We start from the raw sequence: 18,474 nt of genomic DNA, 5'->3' as shown, positions 1-18,474 counted from the left end.
TTATATCTCCTGTTGCCTCTCATTTTTGCTCGTTGGTCTCTCCCAACTCCAGAAAAATCTGATTTGGCTTTGTGCTAAACACAGCAAGCAAAGAAATAAAGTGAATGTAAACGGTCGTAGGCAGATTGATATGCGGCTGCTACTTGTGAGGAAGCAGAAACATGCCTCATAGATAATTTATGAAATATACTCATTTGAATGGGATGTTTTAAAGGTCAGGGTCAGAGGTGACCTCCTCCTGTGTTCCATGCTGTGTGCTTGTCGGCGCAGAGAGGTGGATAGTTGAAAACAGATAAAAAACCAGGTTGCAGCGTTATCGCAGTGTTTGTCTGAGCTCCTCTGTCATTACTGGAGCGCGGCCATTCAGCCGGTTTGTTTTTATTGTTATCAGCGGTTCCAAGTAGCCTCGGGGACGAAATGTACTGAACCACCTAACGTGCAGGTCTCCATAACACCACCAATAACAGTTCAGCACGCTGCCAGCCGAACGCAAGCAGAGAGCGACGGGCAGGGTCATATATGGTGTTTGTTCACAAGTCAATGCACTCTTTTGTATAAGTCCCACTGCTCACACCGCCACAGCAGAGCGGTTTGGTATGCCGGTATAAGCAGTAGGCTTTTTGTTTGAGGCTGGGAACTCTCCTCCCCTTCAGCTGCAGCCCTGCTGGCTCCAGTGACAATGGCTCATGTTTACTCCTCCTCACCTATCCCTGCTAAAGTCACGGGTCCAGCTGGAGTCGGTGCAGTATTGAGTGTTATTGTTGTATTCTCTGAGTTTGAGAAGTGGATCGAAGCGCCTTCATTGATGGGAATGTCTCTCTAATAACTCCACCTGGATGTCTGGCATGACCTGATGAGAGGCTCCATCAGGTCATGCATCAGAGATTGTCCTTTATCGTGTCTCTGTGATTGAATGGCAGAAAAAACCCTGCACCCAGGTTTTAAAATGTAAAAGAGAAGCACAAACTCTGCATCTTCACTGTTTTTACAGAGGATGTTGATATTTCACACATTGCAGATAAAATGTGACACGAGTACTGCTGATCTGTCGGAAACCTCTCACACCTGAGCGCGCCTCTGTTTCCCCGTCAGATATCGCCGTGGTGGAGATGACGGACGCCTTCCGCCAGCCTTCGCTTTTCTACCACCTGGGAGTCAGAGAGAGCTTCAGCATGGCCAACAACATCATCCTGTACTGCGACACCAACTCCGACTCCCTGCAGTCGCTACAGGTGAGCCTACGTCAAACGCCGGCACCGTTTGTCCTGTCCTCATCGCTTCTCCCCATCAGTCAAAACCCAGACAATCGCTGCGCCGCACGCAGGGAGAGATTAAGTGCTATATTTAGGTGAAAGTGGACAAAAATGTAATTGGGCGGCAGGCTCGCATAAATGCATCAATTGAGCGACGCATGAAACATTTAATGGTCGGACGTCAGCGGCGGCCTCGATGAGGCATGGGCCGTACCAAATTAGATTTAGAGGGGAAAAAAGCAACGTTTAATCAGGACATAGACGTTTGATAAAAATCAGATGATCAGGCACTTTTTAAAGCCATAGTCCGGCATTTATTAAGGTTTTTCATTATATTTTATTTGTATTTACTGGTTATGTTGTCGTTTTTTGGTAGTGGACGTCACCACAGTCATGTTGGGCTACTAGTGATTTTGTTCCATCATCAAGTCAAACCAAAGCTCAGACTTGCACACTGATCAAAAGCTTAATGCGTTCTGAGTTCAAAAGCAGGAAATTTCATATATCATCTCTGAAATGACAAGGGCAGAGACTGATCTTCTCCATCCTCATTCCTCATATTGTGTAAATAACATTGTTCCTGCTTTGTGTGCCAGAAAGGTTCATACAGTGTGTTTGAACATCCTCCACCTCTGACTTCACCTTTGTGCGTCTGTGCGGGGCGTTTGTACGGCCTCAGTTCACTTCACCATGACAAGCAGAAGAAGCAGTAGCTGTAGTTCCTGTAAATAACGTCTGAACTTCTTTCTGTGAGAAAGTAGACAAATTTGTACCTCAAATTAAATATTGATTGCGTATTACAAGTATCAGTCCTGAAAGATACACATTGTAAATGAGTTACTTTTGTATCCATCTCCATTTTACTTCTTTCATGCACTTAAAATGCTACGCCACAATATTCCATTCATATAAAAGCAAATATATGAAAGCGCACACACCCATGTGGGTGGTCTCTGCTGACACTTACTGCAAGTTTCCAAAAAACTGTAAACGTGTTTTATACGAGGAGAGACCGCAGACGATGATAAAATTTCATAGCATTTACCAGTAAATCACCGCTGTGGGAGAACGGTGTTTATTTACTAGAAGAAGTGACCATGTGTCGGCATGTAATGACAGTGTGAGTCTTGTAGCTTCTGTTCAGTGAAGCAGACAGTTCACGGAGTTCGAGGCCCACGCTGGATGCGTCTGAACGCCGCCTGCTGCAGACGACATTCAGCAGAGGAACACTGAAGGCTTTTTGTTCGCTGGTGTAGTGAGAGGCGTCTCATGACTGCAGAGCCGGCTGACGGCGATGCACAGCAGATCAGCACGAAGGTGAAGTGTCCTCTCAACACTTCATCAGACACTCATTCAGTAACTTAATGTGAATATTTCAGCCCTAATGTGTCACTTAAGGACACCTTGATTCTTAGTTGCCTTATATTTTTAAAAAGTAAGCTCAGTATAAGTTGATGGGTGAGGATTCTGCTTCTGTCTGGAGGTTTCTCAGCAGGCTGCTTAATTGTTACAAAGAGCGCCTATTAGAAGTCACAGGTTTCCTTTTAATAGAGCTGCTCTTTTGAGAGTGTACACCCAGACCCTGAAAGGAAGAAATGTGTTGGCTCTGGCAGCGCACCCTCAGTGTCGATGCTTGTTTCTTGGCAAGTCTGCCGATCATCTGGAGTCATACTTTTAGGGATGCTTTTCAAGTGCATGTTGAATTTCTTCTTTCCTTTCTAATTAATTCTCAAAGTGCTGTGCAGCTAGCACTCATTGATTCCGGCTGTAACACATCCGAAGGGTCATCACAGCACTTATATGGCAAATCAATACAATATCGACGGCTTGCAAACGCGTGTTATTGCATTGTACTCTGCTGGGACCATTAGATGGGAATTATACCTTCTGTTACCTCATACAAAGATGTAATGACTTCAATTTCATGTAATCTTCAAGCTCATTGATTATTTTACTGTGTGTGTGTATTGGGCCCATCCATACTCAACGTCTTCAGTGTCTATTGTGAGGCAAAGATTGCTGGAGACGAGCTATAGGCACAAAGACGTCTGTAAAGATTTATGTTTGAGCGACAACATGAGGGTGTTTTGCGATTTGTGTTCAGTATTATTGCTAAAAGGACACACTTGTGCTCACTGCAAGACATTCTCTTCACGCTGTCACAGTAGCTGCTGCTTGAGGACTGACGTTCTGCTCACATCTGGCTGCTTTTTCTGCACGAGCTGCAGACGCCGCAGCCCAACAGATTTTCTGCATGCGGGGGGGTTTCAGACGCCGTCAGATCATCCATTTGCTGAGGTCTCTGATTTGTTTGCATTAAACAGGAAATGAAATAGGAGGAGTCAGTGTTTCTATATTTTAAATGTAGTGTCACTTTGGGGCATTGGTTTTTGTGATGAAGCTGTGTTGTTTATCGCGCAAACTACATTTCTAAATAACAGTGTTCTTTGTCTTGGCCCGATTTTTCACCAACTATGATTTGTGTGTTTGGGTTTTCTTTGTTCTTGCTGTCCCGCCAGCGTTTCAGGTTCCGCTGTAGAGATCAGAATGACAGTGAATACTGAGAGGGTCGTGACTTTGAGTCTGCGCCAGGAGTTTTCTCTGCAGAGTCTGCATGCTCTCCCCATGCATTGGTTTCCTCTCACACTCCCAAAGCGATGCTGGTGAAGGTCCATCTGTAACCCTGAATTGCACATAAGGGTGAAATGTGTGTGTGTGAGACTTTGTGTGTGTTCACCCTGCGATGGACTATCTATCACCTGTCTGTAAATACTTTGTATCTGAAAGTGGGGAGGAATAATGTTGAAACAGTTTCCTTTGACGCAGCATTTGACCGCTCCACATGTCCCCGGTTTGAGTCTGCGTTGGGCTCTGTGGCCTGACTAAGTGGATTTTGCATGATGTCCTTGTGTGTGCCTGGGATTTCACTGCGTTCTCTGGTTTCTTTCCACTGTTATTAAACATGGAATTGTCTGTAGAGGTGAAGGTTTCTGTGTTTGCCCTGCGATGGACCAGAGAATCTGTTTTGAGGCCTGTTGACTTGTCAGACCCTCAGTGTTTTGGCATCTTTAATGAAATCTCACTCATTCAAGTTTCACTTTGAATATATGTTGTATAGGATGTTAAAAGAAACTGCACATTTGTTTATTTACATTTTATACATTTTCCCCACTTTTCTGGATCTGCGGTTTTCAATAAAGACTCAAAGCTGAGTCGGATGTTTTTCAAATGACTGATCATAAATTTGCACCACATCAAACGTGAACTACTCGATCCATCGGCAGGAAATGGAACCGCCTCAAGAAGATGCTGCTCTGTTGCAGAACACGTTTCAATTTTCTGCAGAAATAACATTAATAGTGCTTCGTTTAGTGGCACAGAGACCAAATAAGAGGGAGCGAGGTCCTCTCTTGATGCATTTGCTTTTCTCTTCTTGCAGGAAATAATTTGCCAGAAGAACACTGTAAGTACACAGAGCTTTTCTTTCCCTTTGCCTTTCACACATTACTCACCCATTGTTCACACATCTCACATTATGCGGTGCAAAGAATATGTTTTTTTCACAACATGCAGAGAGCATGCAATCCGATGCCTTATGTTTGTCTTCTGGGTGTCTGAGCACTTCCCTCTCGCACGGCCCCCTTTTTCTGTAGAAGCATTGATAAATGCGCAGCTCTTTTCTTTTGCGTAATGAAAGGAATATCTTGTTCCTTTCCTTTTTCGGTGTGTCTGAGATGACGGCTGATTCTCAGGTTGCAGAGTTCTGTGCTGGCACAATCTGCAGAAAAAAGGGCATTTTCAAAATTTGACTTGCAAAAAGTGCAGCATGCAAAAACGTGCAGCCTCAGAGGAAATCCTGTTCTTAACTGACTCAAATCCTGCTGCAGGTCCTGATGAGGTTGTTTAAGTTCACCTCCTCTCCTGAAATGAATTACTGTACATATTTCTATTAAAAACAACACAAATAATTTTTTTTAATACAATATAGCTTTAATATTTATATATTCTCCTTTTACAGCCCAAACATAGCAATTCTTTCTATTTTAGCCTGGGTTAATCCCTTTGTGATAGAAAAACCAAAGTTCCTGGGCTCGTGTGTCATTAATGCAGAAGCGGGAGCGGCGCTGCCTGTTGTCCAGGCGTCTACGCTCAGGAGTCAGACGAGAGGCTTAGCTCTCCTAAGTGGCTTTGCAGGGCACAAGTAGGTGGAAACGTACTGTTCTTTGACACCGACTCGTGCCGTGCGAGCAGAGCTGATTATCACTCGCAGTATGAGGGTGTGAGCGCACCGATCTCCCCTGTGCGCTCGCGCTGTCTTTGTTCTCTCCCTGTCCTGCTTGTTTTAATGCACTTAAATGCCCTCTGCACCGGGACACATGGCCTTAACTAACCCCTCCGTGCTTCTGATAGCTCGCTCGGGCTGCAGTGTTTGAGTTTGTGGCTGTTTCCTTTCATCCCTTTTGATAGAGTTGCTGCTCTTTTATCCAAGTGCGCCGTAATTAACTTCCCATTCAGCCACAAAACCTACATTCACAAATCAGCTCCGTTAGACTGCAATATCCTTTTTTCTTCATCCAGTGCCTTATCATTTCACAGCCAGTGATTAGTTATGATACAAACGAGTCCCAATGTGTCTTTTGCAGACTTGTTGCATTAGAGAAGTAATTTTATAATGTAATGCATACTTTTAAACCATTTTTAATGCAGTTATACTTTATTCTCTTTTCTTTTGGATGTTTGGCTGTCATCTAACACAGTGTCACTGAACCCCAAAATGTTCGCAGTGGAGATGGCGGTATGAATGTGAGGGGATGCTGAAGCAGGAAAAATGCACTGCTTAGTCATTTTACTGTATTTACTCACGAGGATGCTCATATTTAGATACACACACTTTCACACACAGTTCACACTGCACTGTCACACTCCTGCCAGCTTTCACCCGGCACTGTGACATTGTGTTTTTTTTAATCCCACCTCCTTTGTGAACCTCCTGCCAGTTTCGTGTGACCACAGGTCAAATGGTTGCTGCACAAGTTGACACTGTGTGCATGTATGGAGGAAAATGAGATCCACTGATCCCCCAGAAATTAAAGGGCCTTTTGTTTCCTGGAGTTTCTTAATACAGGTTGTGAATCCCCGATTATATTTCATATAGGCCAAAATATTACATTACCCTGCTACATTTCCAGCTCCAATACAGACAGTATTGAGATGACAGCAGCTCCTAACGTGAGTGGAAGTTTACCTGATTATTCTCTATTGTCCAAAAGGCCTGTGGTCATGTTTGTCTTTTCCTGAGCTCATTTAAATAACTACCCTGGAAATTGAAATCTAGACAATTAACGCCTGATTGTGTATATCTAATTGCTGTAATTATGTAGTAATTATGTAGACCTTTGTTCCTGTGTGTGTTGGTACACATTTTCTCATTAGAAAAATTGATATTTTTTTTTTTTTTTTTTTATGCTCTGGCTCGGCCTACAGGAACAAACTAGCAGAGCTCTGGGCTCAGGTGGAAGAGATCGGGTCACGGCTGTTTCCTCGTGTTTGGTAAAATAAGAGCCAACAGTAAGCCGAGGTCAGCTTTGTGTGTGTGTCCCTCTGTGGAGGTGAGCGGGGAATCAGACCTGCTCCCGTTCAGCCCCGCTCTCAGATGGACAGATGGACCATCGGCTGCCTGAACAAAACCAGATGAATCAGTCGCTGAAACACTGACTCACTCAGACGCTTCCACCAGATTCTCAGCCGTTCCTGCAGGGGAGCTGGTTACCTGTGATCAGCCAGCGCGGGCTGCTTGGAAATATGCATCATCCTGTGAAAACAAAGTTGTCTTGTGATCCTCGTGATGGCTGGAATCTCACACACACACACTCACACACACTCACACACAGAAGCTAATTATAGCGGTGGGGTTTTGCAGGCCGTCTGGTGACGCCTGGCAGAAGCGGAGGTCACAGGTTTATTTTCATGGTGCATATGTCGCCCCTGCAGCAGCAGATGATCATGATGTAATGAACCACCGTTGCACAGGAGGAAGTAGTTATCTGCGGATGGCTTTCATTGTTTCAACACCGCACCTTCCTTTCACTTCCTTTTTTCTTTCTCATGGCAGCACCAGCAGCAGCGTGTTGTTTTTTTTCTCAAAGGCTTTCCGAGAAGCCAAACCAAACAGATTGAATATTAAAGTCACGGGGAAGCAGCTGGGTAGCAGCCCGGACGCCTTCACAACGTTGTCTTTCTGCGCACATCTGATGCCCCAGGAATAGCTCTCCTTGAAAAGACCTCGGCGATTCCTTGAGGATATCAGTCGTGGATTTCCCCCGCCTCTCTCGCCCCGCTGCCTGCAAACACCACCCATGTGTTTCCTCCCGTTTGTTCAGCAGTGGCGGGTCGCCGCATCAGGAGGATCATTTGACGTTAGATACAGATTCAGAGTACAGATGAAGTGCAGATGTCTGGAATTAGCACAAAGCCGATGAAGGAGGAGACTCTTTGTACTAAAACTGAAACAAACACAAAACCAAATTGTTCCTGATTGCCACAGCTGGAGAATGCAACTGCAGCATCAGCGAGGTTTCAGTTTGCTGTGCAGCAGGCTGCACAAACAAGCGGGATGTATGAGATGTTTAAGGGTTGGCGGTTAAAACCCAGCAGCTGCTAACGGGGCTGTCGGCACTGATGCAGGCTGTTGCATGTGACACTGGTCCGCTGGAGAAAAGGTCATGTAAACACTGCTGTTTGAGTAAGACGGATCAGAAGTGACGCTTAATTTATTTAATGTGAAACTGTCTCAAACAGGGGAAACGACTCAGACTTCCTCCAGGCAGTGTGTGTTTCCTCCCCTCACTGACAGGTTTCGCTGTTCGCTTTCTGAAAGTGTTCATTACTACTCAGATGGTTGTTGAATGAGCGATTGCGTTGTGTGCTGTAAATCCTTATAATGATGCTGTTTTTATAAACGTAGTGAGACGGTTTAGCAATTTTTCATCCATCCAACATGAAGAACATGGAAACTCCACACAGCCTCTTCAGTTCACAGCAAAAACACTGCATGCAAAGGTTTTCATATAATATTTCTGAACACGTTATTCCTAAGACATGGGAATTAATGCCTTTCAATACTGATATGAATGAAAATGACAGTTGAAACTGCACCACCTTCATATCTCACAACCGTCAAGTAGCTGATGTTCAGCGCAGTGATATGGAAACTACATTTACACTTTCTACTGCCTTGTCATTTGTAAAGTGCCTTCATCTTTCAAAATGTAAAGCAGCAACAGTAGTCTCTGTTCCTACTATGGTAAAACACACACACACACACACACACACACACACACACACAAAGCATGTTACAGGAATATTGTCAAACCGAGTGAAGCTGGAAGGATGCTTGGCTTGCTGCCACGATGAAGAAGTGTCTTGACTGTGACTGACCCGCTGTAATGCTCAGCTGACGGTTTGCAGCAGACTGGTTACTGAGAGGCTCAAGCCCAGAATGACTCACAGGGTCCGATCGATCAACGCTCCCACCGCACGCCGTTCTCAATCCTCGTTTTCTCAGATCACCTCCTTTCTCCTTTCTCCTCGCGAATGAGATGACTGGTCGGCGAGGTTTCCGTATGATCACAAACCTGGATCATACAGTGTCATTGCATCCACGTCATTGCTGCATGTCAGGCTCGGTAATTAATAAAGTACTTAGTTACTTAAAAAAAAAAAAATCCATCTTTTGTCCTCATTTTGCAGACAGCAGCAGCCGTAGCCGACTCTCTTATGTAAACATGCCAAACGTGATGATTTGACTTTGTCTTATGAAATGCATGAAACTGCATGAACATAACTTATTTAACACTCTTTCCAGTTCCTTGGCTTCCAGCTGTGTTGCTGCTGTATTAATGCTCGGCGCTGTTGATGTTGTTGTACAGTCAGACTAAAACTCTCTCTCCGCTCCGTTCACGTTTGGCAGCTGCACACAAGACATCATGGCAAAATATTAGGTCATTCCTGCTTGGCAGCAGGCAATTTATTATGATTTGTGAATGGATAATAATCAAGAATGCTTTTGCAAAAGCCCACGGAAAACAAACAAAGATTTAAAAATGAACAGAGTTCTGTGTAATCCTGCTGATGTTGTGTGTTTCTGTGTCTCCCGCGCGGACAGACGAGCTCGGCCAACTACACCTTCATCCCGTACATGGTGACGCCCCACAACAAGGTGTACTGCTGCGAGGGCAGCCTGATGAAGGGCCTGACGGAGCTGATGCAGCCCAGCTTCGAGATGCTGCTGGGGCCCATCTGCATGCCGCTGCTCGACCGCTTCATCCAGCTGCTCAAAGTGTCGCAGGCCAACTCCCAGTAAGTTTCCTGGGCTGACCAGACCGTTAGATGCTGGATATTTCAATATGACGCACACAGTACACCTGTTAATTTTTTTTTTTCTTTTTTAAAGCACAAAATATCTTCAAATACCAGCTTCATGATTTTGAAGCCTAATTTCTAGAAAAGAAGCTGATGTTGGCTGAAAATTAGTCACAGTATCGCCCAAAATACTCATGTATTTCATGAGGTAGATAAATCAGGAAATGGAGCTGACAGGAAATCAGATCAGATCACAAACCTTAGCCTCCACTTGAAGAGATTTTGCTGTTTTTCTCATTACAGATAAATTACTTATTTTGTTGTGCAACAACAAACTGAAATGGTTCACTAAGAAGACAGATCTAACAGCAGATGACGAAAAAAAGAAAAACTTTTTATTAACTCTGTGGGAAATTAAGTTCATGTCTTAGTAATAAATTATTTTAGACAATATTTCAGTCAGTAGAATGTTTTTCCAGTCTTTGTTTATGTGGCGGTAAAGGTAAGTCAAATCAATATAATGGTGCCGTGATCTGAAAAATATCTGTTCCACTTTCTGTCTTACTCTATCCAGAGAAAAAAACTTGAAAATTGGCCCATTTTTGACATTTTGGTCTCATTTCGTGGATTGGTCTTCTCTGCCAGCCCTGCAGAACTGATGATTTTGAAACGTTTGATTCCTGTAACTGTTTCAGGAAACACTTTCACACTGAAGGAATGTTCTAGGATGAGGAAGCAAAGTGAACGATGTAAATAAAACTGTTATTGTTAACAGGAAGTTCCTGTGAACTCGATGGGCCTCACTGTATCTGTGAACATGTTTCTTTATGTATCTGGAGGTGAAAGTTGCACCTGGAGAACAGGTTTTTGTTGTGAGGCTTTTGCTGTTTTCAAACTGAGGCCGTGCTGGCGAGTTTTAAAAACGGGGATTAGCGCCGAGCCTTCGCAGGGTTCTTGTTTTGGGGAACGTTTCGCTGCAGCTTATTGTTCCATTATCCAGCTCGCTCCTATTTTTCACATGCCTTAATTATTTTTGCGTGCTGAAATCTCAACTTTGACTTTGCGTGGTGCGCCCCGTTTGGGGGAGAAAAAAAAAAAAAAAAAGAGAGAGTAAATCAAACGTTTTGCTTCGCCTCAGTTTTTCTGAGGAAATATCTCAGCCTCTCCTGCCAGCGAGCAGGAACAGGAATGACTCAGATCTGGCTGCTGGCACACGCATCCCCATGAAAGCTCCGTCTCCTGGAGACCGACATACATGAGCATATTCTCTACGTTATGTTCGGGACATAAATGCTATTTGTAATACCGTATATGTCATTAATTACCAGCTACATATTGAACGCGTTCTGTTGAAGCCGACTGGGAGTCGACCTGACAGACCTTATTATGTAACGCTGTGTGACTGTAATGAGTTCTTAAAAGCAACGAGTCAAATCTATGAGTCGCTCGCTGTTTCAAACGTTTTGACTTTCATTTAAACAGCTCATAGTAAGACAGGATTGTTGAGCTTTATCCTGTATTCAGTAGGTGTGATTTGTCACATTGCACATAGAAAGTAACTCAAGGTTTAGTTTTCAGGAGCTGTTAAAGTAACTCAGGTGGTTGACTCATTTTCTAAACACTGATCGCTTCCTGCGATCACACGTGAAACTGAGAAAATGGACGGATGTTACAGTAATCTGCTGCGGCTGATCATTTGCTAATTATTATTATCTGAAGCATGTTTTGTCTTATGCTGCGTGAGAGAAAATGAAAAGTTCGACGCACGAGGAGCACATTTATCACGTTGATCCAGCGAGCACACTCAGTTATTACCCTGAAATGTGTTCACTTCCAGAATTAAATCCAGCAAACTGGGAGACAATCATCTGATCTGGATTAACATCTCTAACAATCTCTTTAAGTCCTCCAGATTTTTTTTTTTTTTAATCACTCTAAAATCAATATTGCTCTCTTTATTTTGAGGAATACAGTGGCTCTTTTTTTTTTTTTTTTTGATGCCGGCTCCAAACAACCGATGCTTGTGAGAAGAGTGCAGACTGAGTCATTATTTGGCATTTTGCCTGTAACCTTGTTGCACTCTGAAAGAATATGCAGCCCGAGAGGCGAGTGGGAGCTGGCAATAATCTGAGTCACCGCGTGATCTTTTCATATTTTTCAACTGCAAATTTTTTAACGCCAATATGAAAGTGTATTTTAAAGAATTTGATATCGTGAGGTTCCATAAACCTTTTTTCTAATAAAGATAATACTCTTTTTAAAAAATGTAAAAAATGTAGGTGATTACACAATGTTGAAGGGATTTTTTTTTCTTGAATGTTTTAGTGATTTGCAGGTTTATTAGCGTAGTGCAAGTGCCTTCCAGTATTTAATAAACATCTACTCTCTGCTGCGAAGTCATTTAAATCAAGGGGAAAGCGGTTCACGTCTCACCGGCGACTGACTTGAAATTATGTAAAACTATGAGATCGGAGGAAATGAATTAACTCCAGTCATGTTTGAATTGTTCCCCAGAGATGTCTTAACTCCTCCGAACAATCTGTTTCGTCAGGTGTTAATTGCATTTTTTCCACTGGTGGTGTTTTCCTGCATAAATAGAACGACGCGCCGCCACGGAACATCAGCTTTTAGTTAAAGAAGCCCACTATTAGGGCTCAATTTAGTTAAAGCTTTGAGGGTTTTTTTAGCTGTTTCGTCTGTATAGTCAGGGGAAGTGGTGGCCTGGAGGTTAGGGAAGTCCGAAGTGTCTCTGGGCACGACCTTTGACCCCAAACACTTGGTTAATACGGATAAAGGAATTTCCCCAATAGGATTAATAAAGTATGCTTTCTTCTTCTCCTAATCTAAAGCTGATTGCCCTGTTCTTTTCTTTTCTTTTCTCTTCTTTTCTTTTCTTTTCTTTTCTTTCCCTCCTCCAGTCAGTATTTCCGGGAGACGATTCTGAATGAGATCCGTAAAGCCAGAGAGCTGTACACCGGCATGGAGCTGGCGGCCGAGCTCAACCGAATCCAGCAGCGGCTGGACAACGTGGAGTGCCTTTCAGTGGACGTGGTCATCAACCTGCTGCTGACGTACAGAGACATCCAGGTGAGGCGCCCGAACGCCGCCCCTCTGGTGGCGTTACTCCGCAAATTAGGAAGATCGCCTTTAAATAGTTCCATCTAAATTCTCTGTGAACTCTGAATAGGCAGTTAGTCACTGACATATTTGAAGTTAAGCTAATAGAAGAATGAAAAACGTAAAAAAAAAAATGTTAGTTATACGCTACCTTGTTTCTGAATTGTTTATGTTTTGCTAACCTACAGTTAAAAGGTCAGAAATGCTTAAATGACTATCATGAGTTTATCATCAGTTTATCTATAGATTCATTTAAATGTATACTTCAGTCTTCCAGACTGAAAAATCAGTATTTTACCAAATATACATTATTTTCCAGGTAACTGTCACGAAACATCTGGTCACATTTTGTTTATTTTGAAAAAAAAAAAAAAAGCAAATACTGAGTCTGAAGTCTAAAAGTCTGAGCTGGAGGTGACAGATTTTGAGAGGTTAGTCTGCAGAATGAACCGACTGGAGTAAAAATGAACAGATCAGTTAAAGCTAATGAGGCCAGGTGGAGATGAAAATGTCTCTGAAAATATTGTTGGAAATACTGAATCAATTCAACGTATTCTTCCTCTATGAGAACATTGAAAATTACGTAAAACTTTACCTGAATATCCTGAGAAGTTTCACCAGTAAATGATCAATTTTTCATCAAACCAGCGGTGAAATCGTTATGTTCACTCAGACTGTCAGCTCAGACTGAGAGCGGAGGATGACGTCTCTGACCTTGGCGGAGATCGTGATGCTCACACGCATACTGTGCAGTGGCGTCGCTTTAACCACGCCGCAGAGCGCCTGCAGAGAGCTCCGGGCGGAGCCTTTGGTCCGCTCGTCTTAAATCTGCCGCTCTTTGTGCGCTTTAGTCTCACGTGCTGCGATGGCGCCCGCTGCCCAGACCCTCCCACTCACCATAGGCGCCGCTCGGCCTCATGAATCTTTCATCTGAACAACAAGCATTGAGCAGGTGCTGAATTATTCAGCATGCTTTGGGTATAGCGACTGCGTCGGCAAGCATGAGAAGCAAAAATGCCACGAAGAGGCCGCTCAATTATTGAAGTGCGTTTGGCCTCAGGCGGACGGTTGAGCCCTGGACAGACGGAATGAAAGGGCATCAGGAGTCTCCTTCAGGACTCAGAGCGGCCGCTGACGACCTTTACGCGTCTTCCAGGATTACGAGTCCATCGTGAAGCTGGTGGAGACTCTGGAGAAGCTCCCGACCTTTGACCCCGTGGCTCATCCCCATGTGAAGTTCCACTACGCCTTTGCACTGAATCGGTAAGACGGCAGGAACACACGGCACGTGCACCAGGAGGCCGATTCCCACGCATCAACAGCGAGGTGGAAACAAGAAATCATTGTGAAATAATTCTCCCATCATACAAAGTTTCTCACATAAAGTTTCCTTTCAGCTACTCCTCTCACTAAGTTCTTTACTAAGTTATTTACCGTTTGAATAAATAGGATTTCCTGCCAAGAATCATTATTAGAAAGAAAAAATAATCTGTGTTTGTTTTCTTATTTTTTGAGCTTGATTTATACCCGTCTGTTCAAATAAGAAGAGGAGTTGGAAAAAACATTTTACCTACATGAAGCAGCCGTGTGATGAATGAGCAAAGTAAAGAAACAAGTAACAGTTTTAGAAAAAATAATTATAGAATGACTAATAAGAGGAAGAGGAAGTAATGATACTTTTTGTTCTTTAACAAAATGATATCTGACTTGCTGCTGGATTAAGAGTTTTTAAGGGAGGAGCTGTGATTCATTCAGTCTGGCTCCACACACCAGTTTTACATGGTTTTGAAACTAAAAAGTTCAGTGGAGGAAATTCATCAGCCGCTTTCATCTTAAAAAGTTTTGCTGATTGGGATGCGTTTCCATAATGTTGTAAAATGAATGGTTTTGGTATTGTGGAGTGACCTTTAGTGTGCACAGCAGGTGATTAATCTAACGCCTTTCATGTTTTAATATAAAGTTGAATTCCGGTTGGTAAACAGCTGTGATGTTATCAGGAGCTGCTGCACTCAGGAGGAAGGCAGATGTGCTTGCAGGAGGTCTTGGCTGCAGGTTTCTTACCAGATGCTTCACACGATGCGACTTCCTCCAGCAGCCGCGAAGCCTGCTGGCCTTTAATTCAGCAGCAACCGGAGAACTCGGTCTGCATGGTGCCAGCATGTCCTTGAGTATCTGTGTGTGCGCGTGTGTGTGTGTTATGTTCAAGCCGGCGCACTGAGACATTCTGACAAGCGTCGTTCAGTGAGCGCTCACGAAGGAAACCTTTAAAAACTCCCATGTCATGTTGTGGCGGAAGGTTTGGAGGCCTTTTGTGTCGGCTTCCCTTTTCAGCTGTATAATGATTCATTCTCTGTCTGATGGGTGTTACAGGAGGCTGTGGCAGCAGAGGGTGTACGGTCTGATTGGAGAGGGGGGAAAATTAGTCACGGGTCTCTGAATTTAGAGAGAGGGAGATGAGAATTCTACTTCTTGTCATATTTGAAAAACAAATTTTGAAAACCTGCTGTATTGTCTGGTGAAGTGTGTCCTTGAAGTGGATTTACACGCGTGATTACTTTGCCCGTCTGCACTCCCGAGCTCTGACTCATCAGCTTGCGGCCCACGCCAAGCCTCCGGATCGTCAATAAACGGCCCTAATAAGCATTTAATCATTGATCCGAAGTAGGTTTTTCAGTGAAGCTGCTGGGCTGAAGTAGCTCCTGTCTCTGCCTATGAGCAAAGGATCCTTCTCTGTCCAAATATCCGCCGGCACTCCGGAGAGAGGAGAGAAGGGAAATGGAGAATGCAGCAGGTCTCTGCTCCCTCTGAAAGGTCTCTCTGCTAATAGCTGTCAGCTCCCATGTTTTATTTAAGAGGAGAGCCTCTGCATGTTCATCCCCATTTGATTTACTTTTTTATTTTTTTTGTGGCGTTCGTCATGACGAGCGTATGTGCGAGAGACTCCACTTTGCAAGATCGCGCCTCTGATTTCTGTCTGCAGTCTGCGTTTTGACACAATCTGCAGCAGAAAGCTTGAGAGAAATGCGACGAGTCTGACGGGAGAGTCCCCGGATGGAGTGCAGGTTCTGGAGACATTCTGAATATATTTACATGACGATGAGCAAACAGATCTTCCCAGAGTGCTTAGAGGCCTTTGTTGATATAAACAACATTTAAACCCAATTTATTAACATGTATAAAATAGCTAAGTGCTGAACTACTACATTATCTGGAACAAAAGGAATATCTTCCCTTTAAATGTGGCACTTTTCAAATTAATTAATCAATTAATTCAAATTATTTATTTCATGTCATTCATGTGTGTTTTTCACGTTTTCACTTATTCTCTGGATTAAAAAGGGTTTTCCAAGCAAAGAAATGAAACATTGTAGAGGAGCATAAAGAAGGGAAATAGTGTGCTGAAAAGACTCCCAGTGGCACAAAAGAAAATGTTGGCTTAAATGAACCACATTACTTTCACATTTCTTGTTCTTTTGTGCATGAAGTCCTGCAAGTAATAGACCGTAGTACAACACAAACAAGTGATTTCTGTTTAATTTACTGTGTATTTAATTTCAAATATTAATAACAAAGTACATTTTTTTTTCTTTTTTGCATTTTATTCGCTCTGTGGTGAATGTTCATCTAGTTTTTGTGTGCATGACTGTCATGTTTACATCTTAAAGTAGTCTGAATCCACTGAGTTTTCGCAGGTAGGAAGCGGCAGCTGTGCCAGTAAGACATGTTCAGAAGCAGCTGACTGTGACGGTTGTGTCTCCCGAAAGTGCAGCGGTGAAGAACGCGCGACCGGAGTTCCACCGCAGCCGGCTGAATGCCACCACCTGTTGTTTCAGAGTCACATGTAAAGACCTCGGGGCTGCGCGGCGCTTGGCGCTATTTCCTCATAACAAGAATGTCCCTGGTTTGAGTTTTGGTTGTGCTTCAGGGCTTTTCTGTGTGGAATTTGCATGTTCTCCTACAGTCCAAAAACATGCATGTGAGGCTAATTGTGAATACTTTCTGAATTCAATCCATCACAACGCAGTCGTGCCGCAGCATTGGATGAAAAAATGGAGAGGAAACACGGCGTTTTGACACGAAGAATCCTCCCGTGGAGGTTCGCTCGGAGACAACAGCAAACAGATCGAGTTAACGGGAGAGTGAAGAGGAGAAACAGGAGTACAGAGAAACACAAGCAGGAACTTTGAGTTCTTCAGAATGAAATACCTGCAGGAAGGTACAGAGAGAGAGAACAGAGTGGAGAGGGCAGACACTCCGGGGCAGACACACACACACACACACACACACACACAAATAGCCTTTTCCTCATATTTGTTTTCAAGACTGTTATACCTTCCGCATGCTCCGCAGTGCGTTTGAACGACATGAAGGGCTGACGGTGGAACAATTTGTTCCTAGTCTAATTTGTTTCTGTTCTAACTTCAGGAGGAGCGTCGCTCACTTTCTGTTTAGTTTAAGCAGGAATAGTGTTGGACTGTTGCTGAGCCTGATTGTTTCCACAGCCACAGAGAACGATGCCGTTTTCAGAAACTGGGCAGTTGCATTCTGAGCATGACGGACTTACCGCAGAGCTGTTTTATTAGCCTCAGATCAAGGAAGCTAATAAACCAGACATGTCCAAAGTGCGGGCCCTGGACCAGTCACGGCCCCAGGTCAGGTTTTATACGACGGTGCCCTCTGTCCTGAAACATTTTTGGCATTGACAAAACAAACGGATGCACCGTGCAGCTCCTTTTTCTGGCATGCACTGGCAGCATACAGTTAATGTGTTGTCTGAGTGAAAAATTGAGGCGCTATCATCAGAAATCATCAGATATTAACTGGCATTTTTTGTTTTTAATGATTTAGATTATTATGATCACTGACTGTTAACCCTTCGCACTTTCAAATAATGAAATCTGAAAACAAAACAAAAAAAGAACACCCTTGCCAAAAAGTAATTACCGTGATATTTATAAACTAAGAAATCCATTTGCTTGTGTGACAGATGTTTTTAAGGCTACCATCATATTAGTTTTGCTTCTCTATTTTCTGCTGAAGCAGAAACAGTGAGCCTATTTCCACCGAAAGCTGCTTGATTGTGAAATGTTCACACTTCCACGGATGGACAGACGTTTGTGTAATTTAAGTAATGAACACCTGGAGAGATCGTGGCTCACGTTCATCAGTCTTTGTCATGTTCTGGTGGGCATCACCGTTAAAGAGCCTCAAATTACATCCGCGGCCATTAGTGAGGAGAGACTCTGTCATGTGTTAATGGCTGCCTGCGGTGTAGCAGGAGACGCGCGGCGCTGAATAAAACTGCCGATTCTTTTAATGAACCCGGTAAACTCTGTAATCTAAGTCGGGTTCCTAATGGCCTCCACTGTGCCAAGTATCACCGTCACAAAACAATAGGCGAACAACTCTTCCCTCGCTACACACACACACACTCACAAGCTGCTAATGTTGCACATTCCGATTCAGTCTGAGAAAGATTGGAAGTAAACTATTAAATATAGCCTGTTATTTGTGTTTTTGGTGCTTGGTGCAGACCTCCGCCGTATCATGAATAATCTAAAATCTTGTCATCAAAAGACAGAATCAGGTTTCTCCTTAAAGCAACACTCTCCTGTAGGAAAGCATCTCTGCAAAGTGCTGCTGGGAGTCGAGATGCACGTCGAGTAGTGATAGAAGTATGTGAAACAGAAGCTTTGTTCTTTCAAAATATGAAGTTGACAAGCATCAGTTCTATATTTTATAA

The 18,474-nt window shown here is 43.5% G+C and overlaps 1 protein-coding gene across 2 annotated transcripts in view; it reads left to right on the top strand.

The window, feature by feature from the left end:
- Nucleotides 1-18,474, top strand: part of map3k5 (mitogen-activated protein kinase kinase kinase 5) — a 55,741-nt gene that overhangs the window by 11,674 nt on the left and 25,593 nt on the right. Inside the window, exons 2-6 of one of the 2 annotated variants that reach the window (XM_030110948.1) lie at nt 1,093-1,232; nt 4,693-4,716; nt 9,418-9,611; nt 12,533-12,701; nt 13,888-13,994. In XM_030110948.1, the coding sequence (XP_029966808.1) occupies nt 1,093-1,232; nt 4,693-4,716; nt 9,418-9,611; nt 12,533-12,701; nt 13,888-13,994 (634 nt within the window). The remainder of the gene's footprint in view (nt 1-1,092; nt 1,233-4,692; nt 4,717-9,417; nt 9,612-12,532; nt 12,702-13,887; nt 13,995-18,474) is intronic. The other variant, XM_030110949.1, reaches the window with a different exon arrangement.

Source organism: Salarias fasciatus, chromosome 15, assembly GCF_902148845.1.
Source record: "Salarias fasciatus chromosome 15, fSalaFa1.1, whole genome shotgun sequence".
Taxonomy (NCBI): Eukaryota; Metazoa; Chordata; class Actinopteri; order Blenniiformes; family Blenniidae; genus Salarias; species Salarias fasciatus.
This window is presented reverse-complemented; position numbering and strand designations above follow the sequence as displayed.